The sequence below is a fragment of the Myodes glareolus genome, chromosome X (assembly GCF_982192425.1).
Source record: "Myodes glareolus chromosome X, mMyoGla1.1, whole genome shotgun sequence".
In the NCBI taxonomy this organism is placed as follows: Eukaryota; Metazoa; Chordata; class Mammalia; order Rodentia; family Cricetidae; genus Myodes; species Myodes glareolus.
In genome coordinates, this window is record NC_142053.1 from 2,108,154 (window position 1) to 2,128,374 (window position 20,221).

Genomic DNA, 20,221 nt, shown 5'->3' on the forward strand with positions numbered 1-20,221 from the left:
CTTCTCAACAGCCTGGTGTGATTTTGCACACCTGTAGTCCTCGCACTTGGGGCAAAGGCAGAAAGATTGCCTCAAGTTTGAGGCCAGCCTGAATTGCATAAGGAGTACCAGGCCAGGCAGGGCTACAGAGTGAGGCCCTATCTCAACAAAACAAAACATCACAAACTGATGGGTAAGTAGGTCTTGCCCTCTGACTTAGAGTTGGTGGGGGTGGAGCAAAGCCCCATTATCTCTGGATAAAGGAGGCAAAGGAGTTGCTCCCAGCCTGTCTCATAGCCCCCACCCTATAGGCGCAACACAGAAGGGAAAAAAGACAGAAAGTCTCTTCCGGCAGCAGGAAGTGGTAACTACCTATGGGGAAATGAGGCTAGTTCTTTCCTTTGGGGCTGAGTAGAAGGGGAACTGTGGCTGAACACTGCTCCCTCCCCCTCAGGGGGCCCAGAGGGAACTTAGGCTTGCTGCAGTCCTCTGGGGAACTTCCCATCAGCTGTCAGGACTCCCTTAGGCCTCACTCAGTACTGTGACTCCGGGAAGGAGGGTGGCATCTGATGTCCAGGGAGGCTGCGGGGAGGCAGGCTGCCTAGGGGCAGTCTTGGGCTTGGAGCAGCTATGGCGCCATTGTCCATTGGTATTGAGGGCCAGTGGTCTTAGGAATGTGGTCTGACACTGGGGACCACATATAGCTTTCTGCAGATGGTGAGGAACAGCAGCAGGTGGTCCCAGACATGTTGGGGCTCTCTTGCATTGGCTGCTTTATGCTGAGCCTTAGGGCTCAAGGTGATCTAGGTAGGTGAGCAGAGGAAGGAGGAAGACAGCCTGACTCAAGAGCTGTGCACCTGGAAAGGGGCGCCTTGTCCTTCTGAGGCCCACCCGAGCAGCAGGCAACTCTTGGTCTAGGTCGCTCCGCCCCTCCGGGGGACCTGCTGGGGGCGGGGCGGGGCGGGGCGTAGCTAGTGGAGGGTGCTGGTCTTGGCGCCCCTGGTCCCTGTGCTCGGCGGTCTTGCCTTGCCGCAGCGTTGGAGCATCCGGACTTGAAGGTGTGATCAGCCCTCGGCCATGGCGGCGCACGGGAAGCTGCGGCGGGAGCGGGGGCTGCAGGCTGAGTATGAGGCACAAGTCAAAGGTGAGAGGGCGCTTTGGGCCTGGTCTACTGTAGAGACCCCGAGTGTCTGCTGTTGATCTTCAGACATCCCCGGAACGGGGTGGAGGAGGGAACCCAGGCCCTGCTTCTTGGAGCCTCTTTGGCCTCAACTGCCTGCCCATGCCCTCCCTCCGTCCTCTCTACTCAACTTGGGTCGCCTGCTGCTCACTCAGGCAGCAATGACTCTGGTAGCCTCAGGGAAGGACAGACTGAGGGTGGCTTTATAGCCGGAGTGTTTTGGGCCACCTTGACTTTGCTGGTGGCCTGACACCTCATTCAACACCACTAGAATCCATGAAGCTTTAACACCTTTGCCTCCCTTTGACTCTGAAGTAGCTTGCAGGTTAGGGTTGTTGACCCTGGGTCAGGCTGGAAGACTGGATTAGAGAAGTCCAGCTGTACTGACTTTATAGTCTTAGGATATTAGATCTCTGGATTCTGGCAACCACATTGATGCAAATCACATGCAAATTAACTTTGTAAGTTCTTAACTGACAGCTTCATTTCTTCAGGGTGTGGTAGGTAACTCTCGCACAGGAAAAGAGGCAGCATCTAACCTCCCACCCCCACCCCAGTTTCTTGTTTCCAGATGTCTGACTCCCATTACCACACTCAATGGCTCTATATTTTATCTATTGTGGATACAAGCTCAAAGAAGCAGTATCATATGCAACAGCTCCCAAAAAGAGAAATGAAATAACCCTTGGAGTTTCCCAACCTGTAGATGAAATTCCAGTGCACTTATTTGGTGCAAGCAATTTATACTAAAGTGTGTCTTAGTGATGTATTACTGCTATAGTGGTGAGCATAGCTACCTTTCAAAGTTTGACCCAGTCCTCTTGGTGTCCAGAGCCAGCTTGAGGTAACAGCAGAGGGTGAGCCAGGAGGTGGAGACAAGGATCTCCTCCTACTTCCTCAAAATGTCGAGAAGCAGTTGGGCGGTAGTGGCACATGCCTTTAATACCAACACTCTGGGAGACAGAAGGAGGCAATTCTCTGAGTTCCAGACTAGCCTGGTCTACAGAGCAAGTTCCAAGACAGCCAGGGCTTACATAGAAACCCTGTCTCAAAAAAAATCCAAATAAACAAAACAACAACAACAAAAATTGTGACGCCCAAGGACCTTAAAAAGTCTTCAATCAGCAAACACAGATCAGTTAGTTCCTACTAAGAAACTGGAGTTCGGTACAAGACTGTCTTTAAAATGACCGTTGCTCATTCAGGGTGTCTGGGTTTTTGTGGCTTTTATTTCTTGTGCCCCTCCCTCAAAAAAAGAAAAAAGGTCTTCCATCAATGCTGGAACAGAGGCACTGCCTTCACACTTTAAATTCTGAAAGGTCAGCATGGTCGCGGTTTAGAGGCCATCTATTCTGCTCTACTGGTCAGCAGAAGTGAGAGTGAATGCCTGGTTCACAGGAAGTGCTGGAGGGGCCTGGGTCCCAGCTTTGCAATTCAAATATGCAGGATTTCTCACTTCTTTTTGTCAGCTGTTCTTTGGGTGGGTGGGATTGGAGTTTGAGTATGTAGCCCAGGCTAGTCTTGAACTCATTATTTTACTCAAGCTGGCCTGTAACCTGCAGCATCCTCTGCCACAACGTTCCAGGACTGGGATGACAAGTCTGTGCTACCATATTTTTTAAACACACCTGTTTTGCTCTAGACTCTGGAAATATCTTATTGTATAGAAGAGAATTTGGTGGTTCACAGGCCTGAGGAAAGCAAAATTGCACACAGCTGATTTCATGTATGGTGACAGCCACTGCAAAGGATGACCAAAGTGCCAAGAGTACACTGGGGTTAGACAAGGACCAGAGCTAGTTTGGTAGGAGATCAGGGTTCTTTGAGCTGAAATCAACCTGGAGACTTCAGGCAGCACTTTCCTGCCCTGTGTGGACCTCAGATGCAATTGATTTGCAATCTATAGCTCCTTGACACTGTCTAGTGTGCATGTTCAGAACAGGAAGTGCTGTTGCTACTGGTAGAGAACCCACACAATACTGTGGTGCACTTGGCACTGTGTAGCTAGAATAGGTCCCTCCTTGGATAACACATCCTTTTTGGAGGGCAGGGCAGCCTACAAGGAAGGGTATGCTGGATATTCTTGAGACCCTGCTTGTTATGAACTTAAAATGCCATTCTTCAAACCCTTTTAGTCTTATTTAGTGGAGACTCCCCTGATTGAAGTCAGCAGCATTAGCACTCATTCTAATGAGTAGCTGGCACATACTACTTCAGCCACATGAGGCTGGTGACAGTGACACTTGGTATTGTGGGCTTTGCTTTGGCTTCAGTGTTGGGAGTTTCCACATACACACACCAGCTTCCTTCTGCCTAACTTGTCCCCTTGGTGGAAATTTAGCGATTACAGTGACCAGTGGGTGGGATAGAAGGCTGATGAGTAGGTCATGCAAGCAGGTGGATCTGGAGCCTCTGGACTCAGGGAAAGAAGTCAGTCCCACCATAGAGTGGAGTCTGAGAACCAGCAACAGACATACTGAAAAAGGAAATCAGAAGGGAAGATGGGGACTTCTGGGCAGGAGATACCTAAGGAGGCCTTTCATCTCATAGCCCCAGGAAAGTCATTGTCAAGACAGTTCACCCATTCTGATCTCTTCATATTGACTTTCTTTTGAACAGCTACCCCAAGACTTACCTTTCAGACTGGCTTCCTGGTCCCAATACCCACCATCTTTTTCTTAGACAAATGTAATAACTGCCCCTTGGGCTGTACACAGTAGCCATAGGGACCCTGAAAATGAAATGAGTCCACAGGGCTCTACCCCATGGCTTATCTCTCCCTGGGCATCTTGCCGGAATCCTGGACCACAAGCTTTTGGTCATCTGTTCCTCTCCCCTCCTCCCAGATTCCTCCCCTTTGCTGTTTGTTTGTTTGTTTGTTTGTTTTTCAAGACAGGGTATCTCTGTATGACAACTCTGGCTATCTTCATACTTGCTCTGTAGACCAGACTGTCCTCGAACACACAGAGATTTGCCTGTCTCTGCCTCCTGTGTCCTGGGATTAAAGGCATATGTCACCATTGCCTGGCTTCCTGTAGCTTTTTGTATACTTTTTTAAAGGCAGTGTCTTCTATAGCCCAGGCAAGCCTCAAACTCACAGTGTAGCCAAAGATGATCTTGCATTTTGGATATTCCTGTTTCTACTTCTTGAGTATTGGGATTGCCACCGTACTTGGCCTGTGTGTGCATTTTATAAGCTCCCATCATTGTTCCTTGTCATTCTACCATGGCTCTGTGTCCCCCCCCCCTTCGCTATGGTCCCAACTCCAGAGGAGCAGGCACTGTGTCTAAAATATGCCTGGAATGAAACAGATATGAAGTCACCATTCTAATGAAGAAATCAATTAGTGTTCTGCTCTGAAGATATGACTGAAGACCTATCTGTGGACATGCTACTTCCTGGAAGCCAAGACAGTGTGTTTTTGTGTTTGATGTAATGGTGTGTGGGTTGAGGTGCTCAGCTGGGTCTTTGGTGTGGGGGTGTGGGGCATAGTGTTGCTATCATCTTGCAAGACAGGCAGTTTTTGCTTGAGATATGGGTGAGGGAAGAAGTATTGCTAAATCAAGCCAGAGATAAGATGTCAAAAGGCCAGTGGTGGTGTGGGTCCCTCAGCTATAACTCCCTTGTAGAACAGAGGAAAAACCCCGGGGTGGGTAACTTCCAGTAGAAAACAACAAACAGAAGCCAGGCAGTGGTAGCACATGCCTTTAGTCCTAGCACTCGGGAGACAGAGACACATGAATCTCTGTGAGTTCCAGGCCAGCCTGGTCTATACAGAACAAACTACAGGACAGGCTCCAAAGCTACAGAGAAACACTGTCTTGAAAAACAAACAAAAAGAAAAGAAAACAACAGACAAAAACTTAGGCCAGTCCCTTTCCTCCTCAACCTTGACTGAAACATTCGGCCAAGGCCCTTCTTACCCCTTCTTACTATGGGACCGGTTTTACCTGGCCTGAAGACCCTGAAGGCCTGGTCAAGTGCCACAGCAGTCCTGCCACTGAGCAACTTCTTGTGTCTGTTCAGAAGCCACAGCACAGAGTTTTCTGCCTCAGGGCCCTTCCCAAGTGCACAGGGGCTGCCGAACCTGGGTACCTTGCTTTTGGGCACACTTCTTTCTTCTGCCTTTAGTTCCAGCTTGTTCAGTCGGGTGCCAAGGAGCCTTTGGTGTGGACAGAATGACTGTCCTTGCCTCTCCTACCGCTTGCTGATCTGGTTGGTTCACGCCATGCATGTTGACCAGGCCTTAACCGAGGTCCCCTTGCAGGGATGCGCTGGCAGTTGAGTGAGCAGCTCCATTGCCTGGAGCTTCAGGGAGAGCTGCGGCGAGATTTGCTGCAGGAGCTAGCTGAGTTTATGCGGCGCCGGGCAGAGGTGGAGCTGGAGTACTCTCGGGGCCTGGACAAGTTGGCTGAACGCTTTGCCAGCCGCAGTGGTCGCCTAGGGGGCAGCGGCCGGGAGCAGCAAAGCTTCCGGTAGGTACCGCACAGACAATAGTGCCTTGCTGGGCCTGAGACCTAAGCTCCCTGGTCTGAGTATTCCTCTGTTACAACAGGAAGGAGCCGACTCTCCTGTCACCCTTGCACTGCTGGGCTGTGTTGCTGGAGCATACACGGCAACAGAGTCGCGAAAGTGCCGCCCTCGGCGAGGTGCTGGCTGGGCCCCTGGCTCTGCGCCTGAGTCATATTGCTGAGGATGTGGGACGCATAGTCAAAAAGGTAGAGTCACACAAGTTGTGGAAGGCCTCAGGATTTAACAAAGCCCATGGGGATCTAACTGTGTTTGAGAGGCATGGGAGGCCAGGTGGAAGTTGCAGCCCAAGGTCGGTTTGTGCCAATCTCAGGTGGGATGGATTGTCACAGGATGATGGGAAGCACTAAGTAGGGTAATGCTATAGTCACACATATCCCTTCATCTCTAGAGTAAGGACCTGGTGCAGCAGCTGCAGGATAAGCTCCTGGAGGTGGTCTCAGAACTCCAGACAGTAAGCAGGACCCACTGTGTGCTAATCAGGGGGAAGCAGGAACAGTCCCAAGCCATTGCATCTCCTAGTCAGGTTCAAGAGAATGGATGCTCAGGGATGACCTGAGTCGGGCGGTGGGGAGGGTGGCAGGCATGGGCTGCTCTATGCTCTGGGGACAGAGTGGTTAGATGATAACATACTTAGGTGAAATGGCCCAACCCTCAGATCTGAATCCCAGGGTGGCTGAGGGGTACTGTTCCTGGTCATGGCCTTCATCAGGACTGCCTTACCTGGGCTTCTCTGCAGACCAAGAAGACATATCATGCATACCACTTGGAGAGCGTGAATGCTGAGACCAAACTCCGGGAAGCTGAGCGGCAGGAGGAGAAGCGGTCAGGCCGGAGTGCCCTGCCCGCCACCACAGCTGCCTCTGCCAGTACGACAACTACTGTCACCACCACTGAAACAGGACCCCTCCGAAAGAGCTCTCTCAAGAAAGGAGGGCGACTAGTGGAGAAGGTGGGCCTGGAAAGCTGTGGGCCCCCCTCCCTCCAGCTCTGGTTCCTGGCCTTTGTCCCTACAAGCTCTTGATTGTCCCTGGGGCAAAAGAGTGTGGGGGGGAAGAACCATAGGCCTCCAACAAGATTCTTCCTTCCTGGTCAGACTTGATGGCTCTGGGATGTGGAAAGACAATGCTATAGAGATTTCAACAGACCTGAAAGATGGGGAAAGACAATCATAGTGTCAGGACAGACTGATTCTATCACATTAGTTCTAAGCATGTTGTCCCATAGCCCTGCCAGAGCAGAGAGCTGGAGTACTCTAAGCCTGGAGGACTTTTCCCTAGGAGCACAAGAACTCAGGATGAGTGAAGGACTGGGTGCCATTCTGAGAGAAGCATTCATGGAGAGGATGAAGAGGCTCCAAACTGAGTGGAACTGACGGCAATGGCTTTTGTTTTGTGCCACCCCCATGTGGAGCCTAAGTGGCTTTCTCATACATTTTCATAGCTCATACCTCTGTCATGGGGTCTGAATACGAATGCCTTTTATTTAGCTATCTTTTCCATGTGACCCACTTCCATTTCTTTGGAGAATGACGGTGGGGCGTGTTAGGGACTCAAACCAAGGCAAGGGTAGGGGTGGGGAGATCAGCCCTTGCCAAAAGGTCAGAAGTAGCCAGTGAAGAGGTAGGGAGTCAAGACAGGTTCTGGGAGTTGAGTGGGGGACCCTGTGCACAGTAGAGCTGAGCACTGAGGGTGCACCAAGGATTGGTATATGGCAGTGTTTTTTGGGTTTTTGTTGTTTTGTTTTTTGTTTTGATTTTTCGAGACATGGTTTCTCTGTACCTTTGGAGCCTGTTCTGGAACTAGCTCTTGTAGACCAGGCTGGCCTCGAACTCACAGAGATCCGCCTGCCTCTGCCTCCCGAGTGCTGGGATTAAATGCGTGTGCCACCACCGCCCAGCGGTATATGGCAGTGTTAAGAAGTTCATAATGAATTAAGCATAAGGGACCTGTGGCACATTGGTCATGCTTTTCAGCAGAGGGAATGGGAACAATTGGTCTCCAAATGGGTGGCCCTGATGAGCTTTGGTGTCTTGAGCAGCGTCAGGCCAAGTTCTTGGAGCATAAACTTAAGTGCACGAAGGCCCGAAACGAGTACCTGCTCAACCTGGCCAGTGTCAATGCTGCCGTCAGAAACTACTACTCACACGATATTTTGGACCTCATGGATGTAAGTCCTGTGTGGGCAGGCAAATGGGGTCATGGTATTGGAGCTTAAATGCTTGGACCATTGGCTCTGGCTCCAGGCCCACAACAGTATCTGCTTGCTTCTTCCCAGTGCTGTGACACAGGTTTTCACTTGGCCCTGGGGCAGGCCATCCGGAGCTACACAGCTGCTGAGAACCGCACCCAAGCCTGCCAGATGCAGGGATTGGGCAGCCTGGAAGAGGCTCTGGAGGCTCTGGATCCTCCAGGGGACAAGGCCAAGGTGCTTGAGGTTTATGCCATGGCCTTCCGTTCCCCTGAACATTTTGACTACCAGCCCCATGAAGGTGATGAGGTGAGGGTCAGTTTATTCCACCCCCTGCCCTGGCTACCCTTACAGCCCAAGCATGATTTCAAAGGGCTTTACATTCTCTGGACTTCATGCTAATGTAGGTCAGTCACATAATTTACACTTTGATAAAACAAAACAAACACAGGGCAGCCCCAGCATCCAGATCTTCACCATGGCTGTCCGTACATTGTATTCATTGTACAGTATACATTGAACACTCTTTGTAGCCATGCATGCCTTTCATCCTAGTGCATGTCAGTCATCCTAGCACTGGGGAAACTAGGGCAGAAGGATTACCCTAAGTTTAAGGCTACCTAGACTACATAATGAAGCCCACAGCTTGGGCTTCAGTGTAAAAAAATCTGTCTACAAATAGACAAATGGACGACATCAACAACAACAAATTTCATAATAGATACTAGTAAGGAAGTATAGAATGCAGCATCCTCCCTCCCTTCCTCCCTCCCTTTCTTCCTTTCCTTCCTTCCCTTTCTTCCTTCTTTCCCTCCCTCCCTCCCTCCCTCCCTCCCTCCCTCCCTCCCTCCCTTCCTTCCTTCCTTCCTTTCCTCTCTCTCTCTTTCTTTTTTGGTTTTTCAAGACAGGGTTTCTCTTTATAGCAACACTAGCTATTCTGGAACTTGCTTTGTAGATCAGGCTGACCTCAACCTCAGAGATTCACCTGCCTCTGCACAGGTGGTTGTGAGCCACCTAACATGGGTGCTGGAAACTGAACTCAGGACCTTGGGGTGAACAGCAAGTTTTTTAATGATAAAAAGGTAAAACATTATTTCTGCTGTTACCAGGTGCGAAGTTCAGTGATGTGAAGCACATTTACATTGCTATGTGACTGTCACCCTGTCTCTTTCTAGACTGTTTATTTTCTTAAACAGAATTTGTCCCTATTAAATATTTAGGTCTCCATTGCTCTCCTTCAAACTTCTAGAACTCACTATTCTGCTGGCTCTGTGAACTTGGCTACAGCACTGACACATAAAGGTCTCTCACAGCAGTCAGCTTCTACATTTGTCTTGTAAGGACTGGTTCATTCTGTTCCTCAAGGTTCATCTATCCTGCAGCACATGTCCTTTTTCCATATGACTTAAACATTATGTATTCCTTTGTATTGGTATTTAAAACTTACTGAAGATACAAGTCATATCCTTGGCAGAGACTGCAGCTCAGCTGGTAAAGTGCCTAGCTAGCATGTCTGAAGCCTTTGGTTCTCTCCCCAGCACCCCATTAACCTGGCATGGTAGCCATCCTGTCATCCTAGCACTCAGAAGTTGGAGGCAAGCAACAGAGATGTACCCTGTTTCTTCAGGCCTGTTCTTCCTCCTCATCTGAGGTCTGTGCCCTGGCCTAGTCCTCCTCAGTCCCTGGTACTACCTTCTTCAGGTGGCAGAGATCCAGGTTGAGATGGAACTTCGGGATGAAATTTTGCCCAGAGCCCAAAACATCCAGAGTCTCCTGGACCGAAAGACCATCGAAACAGAAGAGGCATGAATGGACGCGCCTGGGGTGGGGATAGGCCTTAGAGCTTTCTCTCAGCTTCAGCTGCCCAGACAGTTCCTTCCTAGCTGGCAGTAGCTTCCCTTTTCTCTTTCTGAAGATTTAGGCTTCTTTCCTCCCATGCTATCCTCTCTCACTGCGTTGGCACTCTCCCTTCAGGTGAATAAGACACTGAAGGCAACACTTCAGGCTCTGCTAGAGGTGGTGGCATCAGAGGATGGGGACATACTGGACCCTTTGCAGGCCAGCCCTTCCACTGAGTCCCTCAAGTCCACAAGCTCAGACCCAGGCACCCGACAGACAGGCCGCAGACGGAGTCAGCAGCAGGAGACAGAAACCTTCTACTTTACGGTGGGGCTGGATAGGCAGGACAAGGCCATAAAGGGCAGCAGAGGGAAAGGGGGCTGAATTGGGTTCAAAATAGGGACTCTTCTTTGGGTTTTCCAGAAGCTGCAGGACTATCTGAGTAGCCGGAGTATGCTTGCCAAGCTGCAGGCTAAGCATGAAAAGCTGCAGGAGGCCATACAACGAGGTGCGTCCTGCTCCAGACACACCCTCTCTAGGGCCCAAAGCTGCCCTGCCCTCCCTCTGACCTGACCCATGTTCTTTCCTGACCAGAGGTTGTTTGGCATACAGAAACTAACCCAGCCTAAGTGTACTGACTTCTCTCCTACCCCTTGGTCCTTTGACTATCCTGAGCTTTCAGTCCAAGCCTCCTCTCTCTGGGGTTAATTGAAGATCTTCAGACTGAAAAACAGACCAATATTTTCTCCTTTCCAGGTAATAAGGAAGAGCAAAAAACATCTTGGTGAGTCCTTGATGAGGCCTATTTAGAGGTCCCCGTCTTCCCTATTCTTACTCCCCAGCTCTAGCTCTACTGCCAGCACCCTGTGGCCTGGCTGGGTTAGGGATGGGAAGACTTCTCCATGGCATATTCCCCTAAGAGGCAGTTCCCATTCTTCTCAGGACCCGGTGCACAGAGAGAAAATTCCACAAGAGCCACCATCCCCGCCCTACCTCCCAGTATAACCAGAAACTCTTTGGAGTCGACCTGGAGAAGTTTATCCAGGTATTTGCTTTGCCCCACACTCCAGCCACTGAAGGCTCTCCCTATTCCTTCTGGTCTTTTGCCAGCCTTGGTGGCCCAAGCAACTGCCTAATCCCAGAACTCTCTAGTCCCAACCTTCCTGGGCGTAGCTCAAGCACCTCTCCCTATGCACGCCACTTGCCAGTGCTGCTGAGGGCTCCCTGGGCTTCCTAGTGACATGTACCAATTAAAGGAAACTATATTTTTGTTATTATTGTTTACTTTTGGTTTTTGAGACAGAGTCTCTTTTTTATTTTTATTTTTTTGAGACAGGGTTTCTTTGTAGCTTTGGAGTCTATCCTAGAATTAGCTCTGGCCTCAAACTCATAAAGATACGTGTGTCTCTGCCTCCTGAATGCTGGGATTAATGGCATGCACCACCACCACCCAGCATTAAAGGGAACTCTTTTTTAAAATAATTTATTATGATTTATTTAACTTTATGTGCATTGGTGTGAAGTTGTCAGATCCCCTGGAACAGGAGTTACAGACAGCTGTGAGCGGCCATGTGGGTGCTGGGAATTGAACATGGGTCCTCTGGAAGAACAGTCAGTGCTCTTAACCGCTGAGCCATCTCTCCAGCTCCCTAAAGAAACTCTTTTTTTTTTTTTCCAGTTTTTCCAGACAGGGTTTCTCTGTCCCTTTGGAGCCTGTCCTGGAACTAGCTCTTATAGACCAGTCTGGTCTAAAGGAACTCTTAAGGAACTCAGAAAACCTGGGGCTCTAGGAGTTAGAGAGATAGCTTAGCAGTTAAGAGCACTGACTGGCCTTCCAGAGGATCCAGGTTCAATTCCCAGCACTCACATGGCAGCTCATAACTGTCTGTAATTCCACTTCCAGGGGACCTGACACCTTCACACAGATATAAATGTGGGCAAACACAAACACCAATGCACATAAAGTTTTTAAAAATTAAATATATACTTAAAAGAGAAAAAAAGAAAACCTGGGGCTGTAACATTTTTAGGGATAAGGTGTTGAGGATTCTACCCTGTGGTTAGGATCAGCACAAGATGCTTATAGGTCATACTTCTTGCCCGTATGACCTTGACAATTCTAAACAGAAAAAAATGCAGCAGAGTTCTGACAGAGCCAGGTGTGGTGGTGCGGCCCATAATCCTAGCACTTAATGGGCAGAGGCAGAAGGATCAAGAGATCAAGGCTAGCCTTAGCTACATAGCAAGCATTAGGCCAGCCTGGGATTAATGAGGTGTTGACTCAAAGGGAAGGGAGGAGAAATAACAGCATCATTTGCAATCATCCCATTATGTACCTAGAGCATCCATAAGAATCAGAACATTTAAATGAGCAGATATAAGTTCTGGTGTGTTCTTTGACTGCAAGTCACCATCTAAATTTGGATTGCCTTATTACACTTGCAACTATTTGCAAATAAAAGTGCCACTTAAATGGCACCAGCGAATCAGTTTCTTCACAGAGATTCAATAAATTCCACTATAACACTATTAAGAGAAAAGTGATAGAATGGCCAGGGAACTTGCTGTGTCCTAGTAAAATAAATGTGTTCTCTGTTACCAGAGCTCAGGTCAACCTGTGCCCCTTGTCGTGGAGAGCTGTATCCGTTTCATTAATCTCAATGGCAAGTATAGGCTATCTTCTGTCTCCCTGGCACTGGGTATTTGTGGGAGAGGGGATTCTGCCTGTCAGCTCCTTGTCTTTCATAGGCCTGCAGCATGAAGGCATCTTCCGGGTGTCGGGTGCCCAGGCCCGTATCTCCGAGATCCGAGATGCCTTTGAAAGAGGTGAGGACCAATAGATAAGTGTGGCAGTGGCTTCAGTAGGCACAAGTAACCTCATTTTACCATGTTACCCTCCATAGGGGAGGACCCTCTGGTGGAAGGTTGTACTGCTCATGACCTAGACTCAGTGGCTGGGGTGCTGAAGTTGTACTTTCGGAGCCTGGAGCCCCCACTCTTCCCTTTGGACATGTTTAGTGAGCTGCTGGCTTCAGCAGGTAAAGCCTGAGGCCAGATGGGTAGGAGGGCCACCTGCTAGTGGATACAAGTTTACTTGGTCTGCTCTCTTGGACTGTCTTGGCCGCAGAACTGGAGGCTGTGGGAGAGCGCATACAGCCTGTGAGTCATCTGCTGTCCAGACTGCCCAGACCCATACTAGTGGTTCTGCGATATCTCTTCACCTTCCTCAACCAGTGAGTACTTCTGGGGAACCAGTTGGCTCTTGGGGATGGAGGGGGTCACTAGTGCTATAGCTCCCTGCCTGTGACCTGCATATTTCCCCAGCCTGGCCCAGTACAGCGATGAGAACATGATGGACTCCTACAACCTGGCTGTATGCTTCGGGCCCACACTGTTGCCTGTGCCTGCTGGGCAGGACCCTGTAGCCTTGCAGGGCCGGGTGAACCAGCTGGTGCAGACTCTTATCCTGCAGCCAGCACAAGTTTTCCCATCCCTGGCCATGCTGCCAGGCCCCATCTATGAGAAGTGCATGGCACCACCTTCTGCCAGCTGCCTGGGGTATGCTTTGGGGGCTTATTGGGGGAGAGGGAATCTACTGGAGGGAAACCTGCCTTACTCTGCTTGAAACATCAGGGATGGCCAGTTGGATAGCCTTGCTGGGGAGCCGGAGCTGGAGTTGGAAACTGGGACCACAGCTCAGGAGGATGGTGAGGAGGAATCGAGCAGGGAGGCTCTACCCCATCCTTTACTCTACCCTCAGCCTGACCATCTCTTCCTGACAGAAGCAGAAGGAGTTGTGGAGGCTGTGGCCTGCTTTGCCTATACTGGCCGCACTGCCCAGGAGTTGACCTTCCAGCGAGGCGATGTACTGCGACTGTATGCTCGGGCATCAAGTGACTGGTGGCGAGGGGAGCATGCTGGCGTGCAGGGACTCATTCCCCATAAGTACATCACACTGCCTGAGGGGTGAGTGAGCTGACATCCTGGGGAGGGTCTCATTGTATCTGCCTGGAATCTCCTGGCCTGTTATATTCATGGTTGCTTTTTAGCCTATACTCAGCGTAGAGTCTCCAGGCCTTCTTCTTTCTGGAAGTAGTCGCTGACATTCTGCTATGCTCAAACAGGACTTGTTCTAATCAAGGTTGCTGCCTTCCACAACCCTAAAACAAAGTCTATAGGCATAGGTTTCACCTAAACACAACTGTTCCCAACTCCTTTGACTGGGGCAGGAGACATTGGCCTCCAAGCTCTAGCCAGGAGAGAGTACAAAGCAAGCCAGTCTTTTACCTTCCCAGGGATGAGAAGCGGACAGCTGGTTTGCAGACCACGGCAGAATCTGTGAGCCAAACAGAGGGCTCCCTGACTTTGGAGTTTACCAATCGGTGAGCCAGGAGAAGACAGGCTTTTGGAACGACCCCTCAGCCATGTGTGCTGTTAGAAGCACTGTTAAGCTTGAGGGCATGGGCTCAGGTTTTGGCCACATGGGATTGGAGGTGTTGTTACATAAAGGACACTAAGTGTGTACAGAACAGAGTCTGCCTTATTTGTGACTGGGAGGGATTCTAGAGGAATAAGATAGGCACTGCCAGCTTATGTTAAGGATTTCCCAGGGCCATTGCCAATCTTCCTATCTGTGCCTTGTAGGCTGGAATTAGGCATCCCACGTGAGGCTGTGGGTGCCTCTGGACACAGAGGACATTATTTGGTCCCTACCTCCCTTGAGCGACCTGTGGAAATAGATAAGGTAAGAGCCAGGACTGGCTATGGAACCAGCAGGGGGCGCCTCTTCTACATGGTCTCTGTCCTTCCCAAGGTGAGGCTTATTGTTCTTATCTTTAGTCCCAGTCCAGGGGCACCTGCTGCCAGCAAGTCCAGTCACAATCTAGGGGACAAGGGAGAAGAGACAGGGTGGGAGGGACAGATGTAGAAACACAGAGGCAGAGATAAGAGGGCAGAAGATCATCAGCTCCGCTGTGGTACTCGTGAGCTAGAGAGAAGCCAGACTGTCTAGGCTGATATGGGCTAGGGGCTCCAGGCCAGACTTCAAGGCTGCCACCTAGAGCTAGGTTTTGGTGCTTAGCAAGCCAGGGAGAGTAAAAGTACAGATGATAGGGAAGTAGAAGGGACAGCTTTATACGGCGAGTCCTTTTAGTCCCTATGAACTGAACAGGGAATCCCTGAAGACAGATGCTAAGTCTTAGGAAGAGTGTCCCTGCTCCTAGGCCTAGGGAGCCTAGTGAAGGCTGGTAAACACACAGACACTAAAGCCTGGCAGCTGGGAGACCCAGGGGAAGCCACTGACCCGGGATTCCCCAGCATGTTGACAGCCCCAGAGGCCATGTATGGAAGCTCTGATGTCAGCCAGAGAAAAAGTAGGAGTGAGAATAAGGGGGACCCAGGACTCAGAGGGGCCCCTTCTCCAGAGCCAGACCAAGAAGTTACTGTCCCACAAGCAAAACTGAAAGTGACTGGAGGAAAAAAGCTGGAATGAAATGGGGGAGGTGGCCTGGAGGCTCAAGCAGTCTCTTCTGTGGCCCCTGGAGAGAGAGCCTGGTGGCAGTGTGATAATCAAGGCCTCAGTTTGGGCAATGGAGGAAACTCACTGAGCCCTCCATTTTTCCTTTCTGCTAGGCTGTGGCGCAAAACATGGACTCTGTGTTTAAGGAGCTCTTGGGAAAGGCTACTGTCCGCCAGGGACATGGGCTAACATCTACAGCCTCCCCCAGTCTAGGAACCCGAAACCTGAAGCCCTTGACCTGCAGCAGCTTCGGCAAAAACAAAGTCTTCTCCCAGGAACCTCCCTCAGCCTCCCATCCCCAGGGTCCAGACTCAACTCGCAAGCCACTCTGAGACAGCTTACCTCAGCAGTCACCAACCCACCATTTCTCCCTAGAACTCTTTGGGAAGTAGCAAAGGAAGGAGGCTAGAGACAAACCCCCCTGTTCCTTTGCTGGGAAGCCCTGGGCTGTGGCTGTGGAGGATGGAAGTTGCAGTAATTCATAAAGACCCTTACACTGGCTGCTGTTGTAATAACCTACACTCTATTTGGGGGTGCTAAACAGGTCAGGTGCAGTGCAGCTCCGAGAGCGTGCACTACTAGAGGCCAGATACCAAGACAGAAGGTTGAACAGCTTCAACAGCTTCTTCTGGGAAAGAGGGTCCTCTGACATGGAGCTAGCTGCCTGTTGTCATTTGGGAACCTGCCCCAAAAGTGCAATCTTGGTTGCTCATATCACATACTCTTGACCATATGTATATTTATAGGTATGGGGGGGTCTTTGTCTTTATTCTAGCCTTTGTGCCCACCATTTACCGGTCCAAAGAAACCTTTTCCACGTGGAAAATTAACTGAAACTTTTATTAAGGAGATAGACAGAAGGGAGGAGTAACAGGAAGTTCTACTAACCCCATCCTGGTCCTTCCTTCACCTCCCTAGGATTCTTCACCCACAGGGTGCTTGCCAGGATAAGAAGCACAAGCACCTCTGTCCCCTGTTCCCCCTCCAGATCTTGAGACCTCTGTCCCAGTTGCTTCCCATGTCTGATGCATAGGAGTCAACTTAAGGGTTTCCTTACAGTCCTGGAACATTCCTTTTTGCATACCTGAGGACAGTGAGACCTAGGGAGGATCAAGGATGGCCAAGGTACCCCTCTCTTGGTACTCCCAGGGCCAAAACGAGACAGTCAGCTACAGGGAGCCTTTGGATGGAAAAAGCCCAGTGATTGCTCAGGAGGGTGTATCCTTGGTCAGAGAAGAGCTGGCCGTGGCACAGGACTCATCTTGAGGCCCTAGGCTGGGTGTAGTGTGCCTCTGAGCACAGCAAAGCAGACTCCGCAGCTCTGAGGAGATGCTGCTACTGAAGGAAGCATAGATCCAGGGGTTGGTACAGCTGTTAAGGCTAGCCAGCAGCATGAGCAGCACAAAAGGAGGTCCTATGAAGGAGAGAAGAGTCCAGGTTGGAGCTCAGGGTGTCCCTTGCTCATTCTAGCAAGCCATGGGGGCACCACATGTGAACCCACTAGTAGGGCATAAAGGTAAAGCAGGTGGAATACCTGAATGTGTATAGCCAGGCCCTTACCTCCCTCACTCCCAGCCTTAGCCACACCCACACCCACTTTCCAGAGGAGCCTCTGGGTCCCACGCTGCCCACAGCTGCACAAGGAAGAAGGGTGCCCAGCACAGCACGTAGACGATCACAATCACCAGTGTCATCCTCACAGTCTTGGCCATGGCTGCTGACACATGAGCTCCCTCGGTGGGACTGCCTGTCCGGTGCCCTCTGCGGCGCCTCCCTGCCCTCTCAGATGGCCCTGGCACCAGACTGGCATGAATCTCTCGGAAGATAAGAACCTGGCAGGCAGCAATACCCAGGGCAGGTGCTACAAACACCATCAAGGCAATCCAGGTGACGTAGGCACGAAGGCCCCAGGGCTCTGCAAATCTGGCCCAGCAATCAAACACTCCACTGCCATTTCCCACATCTCGTTGAGCAAAAATGAAGAGCTGAGGCAGGCTGAGAAGGAGTGAGAAGGCCCAGGCCACCAGCACTGGCCGGTTCCAGCGAGCCCCACCTCCATGGCGGTATGCCAGCATAGGGCGGCAGATGGCGCGGTGGCGGTCTAGCGTCATGGCCAGGATCATATAGGAGGAGGCATACATGCCCACCATCTGCAGGTACTTGACGGCCCGACACAGGGCATCAGGGCCATGGAAGCGGTCAGTGACATCCCAAGCCAGCTGGGGCAGCACTTGAAACAAAGCCACAGCCAGGTCAGCTAGGCACAAATGACTGATGAAGACGTGCATGGGTGCCCAGCGTCCACGCCGGCCCCGTCGTATTAGGGCTCCCAGCACCAAGCCATTGCTCAAAGCCACAGCCACAAAGATGGTAGAAAGCAGGGCCAGTTCAGCCCGGACTAGCAATGGGTTTCGGTCATCCAGTAGCTCCTCCTGGCTGCTGTTGCTGGGAGAGCTAAGGGGCGAAAAAGGCCCAGGCACAGCTAGGCAGGGGGGAGGGACAAGTTAGTGGGGTGCCCTGTAGGCCCCCTAGAATGAGAAAATTCCAGCGCCAGGGATGGTGGGCTGTGCAGCTGACACCTAAACCCCTTGTTGATCTTACTGCCTATTTCCTGGCTCCCAGCAGAAGGGACTTCAACCCGCTCACAAGAAAGGGAAAGAGTTTTTAGAAAAAGGGCCTTCTTGGCTTCATCAAACCCCCACCTAGCCCACCTGGCTCATCCAAGCAAGGGGTAGTAGGAACCCAGTGACTGGAACCTTACCAGATATGGTGGACACAAGGAGCATGGTAGGGGTGGCTGCAGGTGACCTGCACACTTGTCACGGGGAGGGGGGGGCAACTCAGCCTTCACTCCAGGGGCCAGCCCCGCTGTCCAGGGTCACTGCACAGGATAGAGGTGCCAGGAGGCAGGCACCTCTCTTAAGGTGTGTTCACAGGTTGGAGGTCCAGCCTCTATTTAGGCCTGGGCAAGGAATATAAAGAACAATCAGACAGAACAACATACGAAACTCAGATTCCATCCAGGCAGCGCGCAAGAGCCAGACTGGTGATTAGGCATCAGAGGTAAACACTAAGATCCCCCTGCCCAGACAGCAACTTGGATAGACCACCATTGGAGGGCTAAGGACTGAACAAGAGAGACCAACTATGCTTCTCAGAGCCCTTTTACAGCCCCTTACCTGCTCCAGCTCCTGGGCTTCTGGGCAGCTGAGCAGCAGCGTGAAGGTGGCTCAGCCCTCAGATCTGTTCTCCATTGTCGGCCCCGCCCCAACCCAGCCTCAGGGAATGACCTGCCCAGGAGACTTCCCCCTCCTCCCCTAGCCTCCCGCCTCCCCTAGTCTCGCTGGCTTCCTTCCTCCATCTACCAGGAAGTAAGATCCTGTCCTCCAATTTCCCTTTCTGACCCAGGCTTCCTCGGTCAGTCCCAGGACCACCCTTCGCAAGCACAGGGCCCCATCTTGGTTCAGCAGCTGCTTCCATCCTGCCTGCCCCTATTCCACAGGTCCCTCTTTCTAGAACATCTGGTACAGCAGTGCTGTGGGAAACTATTTAGTGGAGCACCTCATCTAAGTGGGAAACTGAGGCTGGTGATGGCTGGAACTGACCCAGAATCACTACTTTTTCATGGCAAATCCTGACCTTCTTTAGCCAAGCCACGCTCCTTTTATCTTCATCTCCCATCCCCAAAGCCTGGGGATGGGAGAACCTCTCAGGATCATTCAAGACCCTCCTCCTCAATTAGGGCTGTCTGCTCAGAGATGAAGGATAGGAAGGGGTGGGGCTGGGGCTAAACCAGGGCTAACGTGCCCATGTGTGATCCAGCTTCCTCTCCAGGAGCCTGTAGGAACCAGGAGCCCCTGCACCCTCTTCTTCATGCCCCACCTGTAAGCACCCATTCCAGGAGGAAGAAGGCTTTTCAGACTGATCTGCAGTATAGTTTACCTGTTTCTCTGTCTTCATACACACACCCTCAATACATGCTTCACCCAATGTGAAGACTCATACATTTGTGCACAAACAGTAGGCTCAGGATCCAAGTTCCCATGTGAAAGAACCTGAGCAGAGAGCTTAGGGACCCAGATGTTTAGGACCTCCTCTCTCCCACAGACCCAACTCCTGCCACCTGTAACTCACCAGCTCCTCCTCTTTCTATGGCTCCCTGTCCAAATTAGCTTTGTAGACTGGCTGACCTCGAACTCACAGAGATCCACCTGCCTCTGCCTTCTGAGTGCTGGGATTAAAGGTGTGCGCCACCACCGCCTGACTCATTGTAGCTTTAATTTTTTTTTTAAATTTTACTACATTTATTTATGTGAGGTTGGAGTGTACACCTCTCTCTCTCTCTCTCTCTCTCTCTCTCTCTCTCTCTGTGTGTGTGTGTGTGTGTGTGTGTGTGTGTGTGTGTGTGTAAGTCAGAGGAAATTTCTGGGAGTCATTTTTCTCCTTCCACCATGTGGGTCCTGGGAATCAAACTCAAGTTACCAGGGTTTGGTGATAGGCACCTTTACCCACTAAACCATTTTGCCAGCCCATCATTGTTACTCTTTAATTCAGCTTCACAATAGAGAGATATCCACGTCCTTTGTGCTTTATTAGTGTTTGTTGATGTTGCTGAATTTTCTATCTGCACTAAAGAAGAATGGTTTATCCTGCATGGGGATATAGTGCTCCCTAAATATCAGTTACATTAATTTGCTTGATAATACTGTTCAAATCTATATTCTGACTGATCTTTTTCTTTCTTATTTGATCAATTCCTGAAAAACATATGTTGTAGTATCAAACTGTGTTGGAAGATTTATTTCTAGAGCCCTTTAAAGGGAACAGTTTTTTTACTTTATATATTGAAAGACTTGGCTTTAGGTCTTGTTATTTGTCCCCTTTAGTGCCCCTCCTACTTCTGGTAACACTCTTTATGCTAAATTCTATTCTATCTGGTATTTGTAAAGCCATACCATCTTTCCTGTGCTCTGTGCTTTCTTGG

The 20,221-nt window shown here is 50.6% G+C and overlaps 2 protein-coding genes across 9 annotated transcripts; one reads left to right on the forward strand and one right to left on the reverse strand.

The window, feature by feature from the left end:
• Nucleotides 1–465: 465 nt before the first annotated feature.
• Nucleotides 466–15,738, forward strand: Arhgap4 (Rho GTPase activating protein 4). Of its 8 annotated transcripts, none has more exons than XM_085684516.2 (22): nt 945–1,123; nt 5,428–5,635; nt 5,716–5,878; nt 6,082–6,144; nt 6,430–6,642; nt 7,731–7,859; nt 7,968–8,189; nt 9,582–9,683; nt 9,855–10,046; nt 10,143–10,227; nt 10,476–10,503; nt 10,662–10,764; nt 12,322–12,382; nt 12,468–12,545; nt 12,623–12,757; nt 12,847–12,952; nt 13,044–13,277; nt 13,353–13,426; nt 13,508–13,685; nt 14,015–14,101; nt 14,364–14,463; nt 15,351–15,738. In XM_085684516.2, exons 1-22 carry the CDS (start codon nt 1,057–1,059, stop codon nt 15,567–15,569), a joined length of 2,847 nt encoding a protein of 948 aa, XP_085540642.1. In that variant the 5' UTR covers nt 945–1,056; the 3' UTR covers nt 15,570–15,738. The 8 variants fall into 8 exon arrangements, with proteins under 8 accessions (XP_085540641.1, XP_085540640.1, XP_085540642.1 ...); XM_048457691.3 differs by having other exon boundaries at nt 946–1,123; nt 13,505–13,685; XM_048457690.3 differs by having other exon boundaries at nt 948–1,123; nt 13,502–13,685.
• A 320-nt stretch (nt 15,739–16,058) lies between these two features.
• Nucleotides 16,059–18,504, reverse strand: Avpr2 (arginine vasopressin receptor 2). The gene is made up of 4 exons (XM_048457703.3): nt 18,417–18,504; nt 17,999–18,199; nt 16,835–17,719; nt 16,059–16,651 (listed from the first exon to the last, which is right to left on the reverse strand). Exons 2-4 carry the CDS (start codon nt 18,021–18,023, stop codon nt 16,446–16,448), a joined length of 1,116 nt encoding a protein of 371 aa, XP_048313660.1. The 5' UTR covers nt 18,024–18,199; nt 18,417–18,504; the 3' UTR covers nt 16,059–16,445.
• Between the last annotated feature and the right edge of the window lie 1,717 nt (nt 18,505–20,221).